The sequence below is a fragment of the Aplysia californica genome, unplaced genomic scaffold (genome assembly GCF_000002075.1).
Source record: "Aplysia californica isolate F4 #8 unplaced genomic scaffold, AplCal3.0 scaffold00340, whole genome shotgun sequence".
NCBI lineage: Eukaryota > Metazoa > Mollusca > Gastropoda > Aplysiida > Aplysiidae > Aplysia > Aplysia californica.
The window spans coordinates 1-9,684 of record NW_004797610.1 but is presented as its reverse complement, the minus strand read 5'-3'; the positions used below and the strand labels follow the sequence as shown (position 1 = coordinate 9,684).

General features: G+C 39.6%; 1 protein-coding gene across 1 annotated transcript in view; it reads right to left on the bottom strand.

Moving 5' to 3' along the window:
• LOC101853474 overlaps positions 1-8,540 on the bottom strand; it is a gene marked incomplete at its 5' end in the record, with an annotated part of 60,936 nt that extends 52,396 nt beyond the window's left edge. The window contains 2 exon segments of the mRNA XM_005102776.3: positions 2,921-3,049; positions 8,487-8,540. Coding sequence (XP_005102833.1) covers positions 2,921-3,029 — 109 coding nt within the window.
• Between the last annotated feature and the right edge of the window lie 1,144 nt (positions 8,541-9,684).

Sequence of the window (9,684 nt, the reverse complement as noted above, 5' to 3'; positions counted from 1 at the left end):
TCTCTCTCTCTCGCTCTCTCTCTCTCAATCTCTCTCTCTCTCTCTCAATATCTCTCTCCCTCTCTCTCTCTCTTCCTCGATCTCTCCCTCGTTATAAAAAGCATTATTAATTAGCTATGATAAGCTATACTCTCTGGACAGAAATAATAGGCCTGGACCTTTCGAACATATAAGAAGCCTAATTGTTGACCCCATTACGCTATCCTTTTAATAGATCTAGTTTTAAAAAATAACTTACTGAAGGGATGCAAACCGGGAGATAAACGTTTTCATGAATATGGGTCTTTTACAATTCAATTCATTTTTGTTCAATAATGTTGATTTGATACTGTTTGAAAAATTACAATTGAATAAATTGAAGTTGGTCAACATACTGCATTTTACAATATTCTGTGTGGATGTTTTTTTTATCTAATCTGTCGATCTGTATGTATATATAGGCCCTACATGTGGTTTGTTTATTTTTTTATTTATTTTTTTGCATGTAATATTTGAGTTGACAATCAAATTTACCTTATCTCTCGCAATCTAGTTGTTTACAAATAATTTGTGTTTGAGTCTCAGCTAAATAGGCCCTTTGTCACAATCTGTCCAGAAAAGATTACCTAAATATTTGGAGAGTATTTTCGCCTTTAGCCTCCGCGTCATAGGCTAGCCTATATATTCATAGCTTCATGGCCAGCATCAGTTATCGAGGTATAGGTATCGATACCTTGAAAATACTAATAGTATTGGCATCGATATCTAAATTGTGGTATCGATCCATCATTAGTGTCGGGTGAAATTCTTGGAAATTTGCTGACGTCAGTTCTACTTTCAGGCACAAGCATCGCCATTGGCCAAAGGCTGATGTTAGGGGACCGTACGCCCTAACCCTCCCCCCCCCCCCCCCCCCCTTAACGTCACACAAAAGACAAGACAATATTATCACAATACCAACATGCCAAACTGGTCACCACGTACAGTGTAGCACCCTGTTCATTTTTTTAGCTTGGGTCATCAAGTTTTGCTCAAGGACACACCTCAGTGACCTACTACCTAAATGCACCGTTGCCAATATTGCTTATAATATAATTATTTGTAAGCCTGATAGCTTGCTAATCATTTATTGTCTACCGATCTGCCACTGAGCCTACAAAACTGGCACAACAGTACTGACCACAGACTAGTGACATAAGCAACATGTGGCTATGGGGAACTCCATTAAATGTTCAATGTCTATAATGTTACAAAGCAGAATTTAAACAAGCCCAAGAAGTCAATTTTCAGGATTTAACTTTGTGTTTCACTTTTGAAGTGGAGTGGACCAGAACCTGTGAAGGTGTTCAGCGGGTGCTCCAAAAAAAAAACAACCAACAAATAAACATGCAAATCATACAAAAACATCACAAAGTATTGAAACTTCTACCTTGAAAACAATTGCAAACACAGCAGTTGGATAAGGCATTCCATTATGAAAGGTACAAAATCGAGCTCGTTCCAACTTAATACTGGAATTTGACTAGAGTCAAACACATTTTTATACGCATATGGCCTACGTCACAGCTCACCAAAGACACTTATTAGCGGCAAAACTTGTTACAAGAAATTAATTTTATAGTGAAAACATTTTTTGTCCTAAAGGTTCTCAAAACATGCGTTCAATAAAGATAGTGTCACGATAAGAAAAACAATGACGGACTTGCTTTTAAAAGCGATAATGCCCCAGCTGTAAACCCTTTAAAATTTGTAGAAAAAAACCTACTTAGATTTTCCATTAGTACTTATTAAGGAAATTTCTAGAATACAGCTTATGGGTGGTTACAAAAATATTGATCTGTTAACCCTATCCCTAAGTCCTGGGTCATTTTGTACCCCCAGGGTTGTATTCTTCACATTTTAGAATACTTCTAGAGCGAAGCTCTCTTTGAAACTTTCAGTATTTCTCAAAAAATAATTTTGACAGACTGCTATGCAAAGCGTATGGATCGGATTAATGAGTAATTTTCTCTTTGGAAAGTGGTGGCATAGAGTTCCCCACGTCGTAAAGATACGATAGTAAAACATGACGTACAGAGGACTAAGACAAATTGATACAAGTCATTGTGTAAAAGCTGGAGAGTTTATGTTTGACAGTTGAAGAAATATTTGACAATAAGTTGCACCACGAATTTTTGACCGCACAATAGTTAATTTTTCAATTCTGGACTGATAATACTTAATTTCTTTTTTTTAATTCACAAAATATCTTAAAATCAGATTTAAAAAATGGAATGATGTTACGTTTCATATGACAAAATCGCAAAATCTTACACCGTAATATTCGGTCTATTGAGCAAACCACAACGACTAAGTCTTTTTTAAATAGGGCTTTTTGCACAAATAAGCTGCACAGGTTTATCAGCAGCAGCAGATTATACAACACAGATATGTACATCACATTTACTAGGTGTCATCATCATCCTGTCCACTGAACCCGCTGAAATCTTCTTCAGTGTAAGAGTTGAACAGATTGAGTACTGTTCAACTTGAAAGTAGCTTCGTAGGCATTTCTTCGCGTTTTCAGCATGATGAGGCTGTATGTTTGAGAAAATTATCTAAATGCTTCAATGAGTGCGGCTTGGATTTAGAATGTGAGCAGTTAGCACTTTAACAGCACTGTAAAAATGTGAAAAGTTAACACGTTAATTGGCACTAACACTTGAACAAGGAGTGTAAATGTGAACAGTTAACATGGAGCAGAGAAAAGATGAGGTAGTGAAGCAATCAGAAAAATCTGCAAACAAGCCACATCAATCATTGTTTAAGCCGCAGGGTTTAAAGCTGAGAAAAAAAATGCGGCTTATAAACCGAACTTTACGACGGTACTTAAAACCAAAAAAACCTGTATGGAACAACCGTCATTTCCAATATAATATAAGCTGAAAAACTTAGTAAATACCTTTCATGTACTGTGCAACAACACTCGGCTGGAGATACTTGTTGAAAGTGTCATACAAGGCCTCCAAAATTGTTGTAATTTGATCATAATTCAAATTCTCAGATGCCATGTCTGCTTCATAGGCTGCGTCTGTAACAGAATGTCATGTTTTTGTGTGAATTATCACAAAATTATTTAACCTTTTCTAAAAGGGTCCCAACTCAGTAATTACATATATACATGATCTATTTCAACAAGTTTTTCATCAAAAACACATCGCACTGCACATTAAAAGTGGATCATTAAGAATTTAAGCTCTTTTTCCTTTCTAGTGTATATTATAAACCATTGCTACTACAGTAGTCTCCGCCTAAGATCCCGGTGCTCGGGAGCAAGGAAATGCAGGATCTTAGGCGAACCGGGATCCAGGGAAGAATCTATGGTGACCCATGTTAAGGCTCACAATCGGTAAAATGATCTCCCTCCACTCTACAATGAACTGACGTGACCGCTTGGTGGGTTTATGACGTATGGCGAGCAAAGAGTGGTTAACCTTGATGACCTATCACGGTGCATAGTGGGATGTGGCGTGCCATTTTCACTTATTATCCTATCATGAGTCTCAAGACCTACGCTTATCCAGTTGCCCCTCCTCTTAACCTGTCAAAAATTTATAGCTTTCCATCTCTGACCGAGTCCCCCCCCTCCCCCCTCCAAACCGCCTTTGTCGTTACACACCATTACGTTGTGAACCCACCAATTAAAATTCAGTCTGTCTCGCAAATTCGGGAGTAGAGACAACTGTTGCAATGGTCAAGGAAGAGTTCACGGTTCGATATGATCCTGCCTGGAGCGAACGTGTAGGCCCTACCCACCCAGCGAGCGATGCAAGTTTAGGTGGCGAGCTCAGTTGTGAGTGCGATGCGTGGGGAAAACAAACGCGTCGGTCAGTTCACACCCCGGTGTGATCCCGTCTGGGGCAAACATTGTATCGTTTCATCGAGTTTTACAACGTGTATGTGATCACATTTACGATAATGGTTATTCTTTGACGCAACGGACAGTTTATTGATCTCAACTTTTCACTCTAGAGACTACTGTATTACTATAGTGACATACAAAATGACTGACTTTCACAATTAAGAAAAACAGCTCAGGTAGGCCTACTTGTACTAACGCTTCATGAACATGTGGAATTAAATTAGTTTCAGTCAAAATTTTAAAATGCAAATAATATAACAAATAGCAAATGTCCATGAAAGGAAACTGAGTCAAAGACACATCAAATTAAATTTTGCTTTCTTATTATGACCAGGTATTATTGATCTAAAGACTAATTCATGGTATCTATATAAAAGTAAAAGTTGCTGAAAACCAGGTAAACCACAGGAAATTATGACATAAGACATTGGGCATTTAGATAACTTCCAAATGCAAAGAACTGGTCATAGTGCTTCGACTTGTTTATCAAGTTATGTCCTTGCCTATGCAAACTTTGCTCAAATTGTGCTGACAGATCTCTGGAAATTTGCGCAAGCAACATAAGACTATTAAGACTACAAAGAAACATTTTCTTATCAAGAGTCCAGGAAGTAACATCAAGTGCAATCAAGTCGGATGATGAACCTTCCAATATCATCCAGGAGCTACTCTTCATGATCCATTCTAACACTAACAACGCAGTAAGCCCGATGGCCTGTCCATTGGCTTTTAACCCGTAGTAATGATGCTTATCCTTTACTTTACAGGTGAAGATGACCTTGACTTCACATCGGGAGGGAAGGGGGGGGGGGGGGGGGGGGGGGGGGGGGGGGGGGGGGAGAGGCGAGTGTGGAGATGGCTGACCAGGCTGACCCTCGCTCGGAAATGTATTTTGCAATGGAGGCACGGGATTGTGGTACTGGATCAGGTTCTTGCAGTCTTTTCTCAGCTGACATCTCAACTGTTCCTTGTACCTGATGCGTCTCTCTTCAAATTCAGCAACTCCACATCCTATTCAGGAGCACCAGACAGGGTCTTGAACATTTTCTTTCCATGTGGTATGGGGAATATCATCTTTTCAGGAATTCCTTCAGCATATATATTATATCTTTGTTCATTGCATTTTTTAAAATCCTACGAATGAGCGTTTGTCTGAAATCAGCTCACAACAGAGTAGTCTCTTAGGAAGGTAAAACTCATCCATGTGATGAATGTGGCCAGCTCACCAGAGCTGAGAATGCAATATGAAGGTATGGATAATATGGATGCTCTCCATCTCAACCCTGAAGTATAACTGATTATATTGACTTGTAAAGAGAAATTCATTGTTTCTGCCAGTCTTCATTGTTGACTCAAAGCAGGCTGTTAATTTCATAAAACTCAAGGCCCCCATCACACACTACTTCATAACAGCCTAATGATACCACCTCTCGGGTGTTTTTATTGTAAGGCTCATTGTTTTTATCGAGCAATTACTAAACTAGACAAACTTAATTTAATGATTCTTTTTTTAAAAATCCATTTTGTTTACTCAAGTAATGAGCCAAAAAAAATGAAACAGTAGTTCGCATCATGTATTTTTGAGCCCTGTGATCTAAACACGGTGGTTTCCATGTAACAGTAACCCCCTTGGCCTTGATAAACACACAAACCTTGGTTGCTCTAGGCGGAGGTTGCTGCAAACTGAAATTTCCAAAGAGGGTATCTACTTCCACCCACCCACCCCCTCACACAAACACACATACAAGAGCACGAGCGCACGCACACACACACGTGATATATATATGTCAGACAATTATAAAAACAAAGGTTGCAGTAATGGGAAAAGATGGCTGTTAAAGTTCAAGGGGGTTACTTATACAAGAAAATTCCATTACACAAAGTTAGGTTCCTGTCAAGCAGAGTTAGCTCTGATCTGAGTATTGTTGTTCAGTGGACACCACAGTACCAGAAAAATATAAAAAGTCACTGAAAATTGAAAAAATAGAAGGCAAAAAGAGACAAACTATACAGGGGCATGCTAGCATCGCTCATTATTCGTTGGATGTTGGTGTCTTGAGAATAGTTGTGTGATGGATTGTTTTTGTGTAGTGGCTCGTTAATGGCCTCTTGCGTTTCTACAAGTTCTTGTCCTTCTTGCTCAATAGACTATTTCGCATATATTTCATTGACAATGACAAGGAAAGCATTGATTATTTAGCTAACCAAGGATTTCTATGAGACAAAGTCATATGTCCTATGTGTGGTGGACTTTGCACATTTTGCCCAAGTCAATATACCTGGCACTGCAGATTCAGCTCTATAATATCAAAAAGTAAAAAAGGGAAATACTGTCAAACCAGTGTAAGACAGCCACTCATTGTCAAAAAGAAAAGTGGCCGTCCTAGACAGGTAGCCATCATTGCCCTGACTGGTCAAAACGAAGAAAAAATACCCTGCCTTTCTGAGGTCCCAACTCGGTGGTGGTTGCAGGTTGTCGAAAGGGTAATTGATTTTTTTTCTTTTGCAAAAAAAAAAGGGGGAGGGGGGGAGGATAAGAAGGGTTGTTGTTATTTTTTGTGTTGTTATGTCAGTTTTCTTTCAGCTGATTTTGTGCACAAAATGTGTCAGACGAGGAAGACTGAGTGCCATGGTAACATAAAAATGTGTTGCCACCTCTCAGCGAACGAGCAACACTTTAGTCGCAAAGTTCATCTTAATGTAGATCTACATTGTTACTGAGGGTAAACAGAACAACTGCTCATTTCACTTATAAAATGATAACGGTAAGGTCAGTTGTGATGCGGGGCTTAGAGGTTATGATGGATCACATATGCTTCCCACACCAGCAACTGAAAATTTGTTACCAACTGGTCAGCTTGCATAAACAGTGGGAGGGCCCAGGGCAACACTATTGGTATTCATTGGAGGTATGAACAACAATGACTGGTGACTATGATGACTTGTCGACAGCATCAGGTTACGAATAATAATTTATGATAAAGCGCCGGGAAATGAGAGATTTGCCTGGCCATCTTAGACAGGTGTTTTGGGTTCTTCGTTGATATAATATAGTGGCCGCGACCACAATGGACAGGTTATGGTTTTACACAGTGCTATAGAAAAAAACACAAGGGGGAAATGGAAATTAAAGAGTCCGTTTATACAGGTGGCCATCACGGCATATTCGACTGTATAGTGAGTTCTCTGTTTTTGTCTACAAGAAAACATTTTAAATTGGTTGCTGCCTCCCCTCCTAGAAGAGTGGACTGTATGTAATACACTTTTTAAATCACTACTGGGATCACAAAACTGGATTGCGTCAAAATATCCAAGAAAACTTCAGTAGAACGGTCATTTTGTTCAAAAGTAACGAACAAGAAGTTTACTAAGCAGAAGGCTAGGTGTACCTGGTGTCCAGACAGAGATTGACGAAATGCTGATAATACGTTGAAAGTGCAAAACAGGTCGGCTTCTTAACCGAATGTATTGAGGCACTCGTGACGCAAACTTTGCTGTTTGCAGGTGCGAGAGATTGTCTAAACACCATTTTGTTATCACACCGCACTGACAGGAGACATTGACGAAAGAAGGATTTAAAGACACCCCTTGGCCTTGGTCACTTCCAATGATATATTTGCCAAGGAACTATAACTATCCTATGTCATGGTATAGAGTGCTGGAAAGTGCACCACAGCCTGAGCCAGCCGCAGTATAATTATAGGCCTATATGATCAGCCATTCAGAAAGTTTTGTTCATGTAGGCCTATAGATCTATGATTATGATGTGTAGATTCTAGGATCTAGATCTAGGCCTACAACATGATTCAACAATCCACACTCAAAATAAAATGGTCGTGGCGGGATTATATTATAATAGCCTATCTATTGACAAAGAGTGGGTGCAAAGCGTTCCCGCATCAGGTCCAAGAAGGCTACAATCTATCCGTGATCTTATATAATTTATATACTTAAGCACGTTAAGTATAATTGCTTCAGTTTTTTCGAGAGCCAAGCCGCTCATCTTTATCCTCCTCATTCGCAAAGACAACAGACAAAAATCCCGAGTTCCATGCAGAGTGATTCTTCATGGGAAGAGTAGGAAGAATTCATGAACCGTGACCCGAGTTTCGAAAAACATTGATTTGCCGCAATTTTCTTGGCCATTTTATGATGATTTTTTAGTTCAGCGCCCAAAATAAATGTAGATCTAGATTCTAGACCTAGAATCTAGATCTAGATCTAGATCTCTAGATTCTAGATCTAGATCTTTTTCGGTAGTTCCCACCCCCCTTTATTTGAGCCTGACCTACATCTAAATCTAGATCTAGATCTAGATTTAGATCTATACGTTTGATTCGCGGTGAGCTAAGATATCAAACCTAACAACTGCAAAACATTAAATTATGGTAAAATTCAGGGAGGCATGCCCCCCTGAAACCCCCCTTCCTATTTTTATTAGCCCTGAAACCGCCCTACTCTTGTGGCCCAAACCCGTGAATAAAATTGCGGGGTGGGAACTACCGAAAAAGCGCCAAAATTGGTGCTTTTGCATGCAGGTCCATAAGTAAAAATTTGCTGAATCAAAAAACTTTGAGAATGATCAGGAATTTCTGACAAAACTTACCGAAGTATTGGCACTGGTCGTAGATCTAATCTAGTCTAGATCTAGAATCTAGATTTAGATCTACGTGCGCCTCAGCAAGAATTTCGGTCAGGCCTTCGGTAACGGAGCAAAAGTCAACGCAAGAGTGGGGTTACTAATCTAGATTCTAGAAAGATCTAGAGTCTAGATCTACTGCCAGTCTGTTGAACACAAAATTGTCTTGTCAGTTGTCCGACTTGGATTACTTGGAAGCCAGTGCATCAAGCTCATCAGTTTTATTCTGAGTAATCCAACGTTTCGGAGAGGCTATAGCCGAGGCCTAGCTAGAGTCTAGATATTATGCCACTTTCAGGACAACTATCCGGACCTGTCAACAAGCGGCTGAAATATTTATAAGATCTAGATCAAGGACAATCAGGTGAAAACGGGAGTACTTCAAACCTCGAAACAAAACCCCAGACAATCAGTAGGCCACGTACTCGAGAATCACGCCTCAAATTTCGGTTTCGGTTTCGAGTCTCGGTTTCAGCTTTTGGTTTTCAAGGGGTCTGTAAGGGCGTTGAACCTAGGTCTAGATCTAGCAAATGAAATGTCCGGGTCCTGGATAACTTTGTTTTTCACGTTCGTTGAGCTTAATTAAATTAAATCATTGTTGGGCTGGCTAATGTGTCGGTCGGGTAGTGGTGGCCAGGTATCGACCTAGGTACTTAGATACCAACAATTATGATACATCATTGCCTCTATAGGTATTGGTATCGGTATCAAAACCTGTTCTAAACATCGATATGTGTGTGAGATTTATCCAAAGATAGTAAATAACTGACTCTTTGATTTATCCCAGGGTTGCCAGAGCTCTTAAGCTGGGCCTTGAGAATTTATTGTTTAACAAAACTGATGAGTTTTCATTTGGGGGGGGGGGGCAAGCTTTTTAAAAGAATCTAGAGATTTTTTTAACAAAATATTGAAGTTTTTCATGAAATCTGTCTCGATCTAGTGATTTTGCAAAATCCTCAATGACAACCCTGATTTATTCTCATTGGTTTAATTTTCTTTATTTTTCCTTCTTCTCTCTTTGGCTTCCATGCTCATCCTCTGCGCTGTCTGTCTGTCTGTCTATCTGCCTCTTTCTCTCTGTCTCACTCTCTATAGCCTTCTCTGTCTGTCTGTCTCTCTGCCTCCTCTCCCCCCCTCTCGATCTCTCAATCTCTCTCTCTCTATC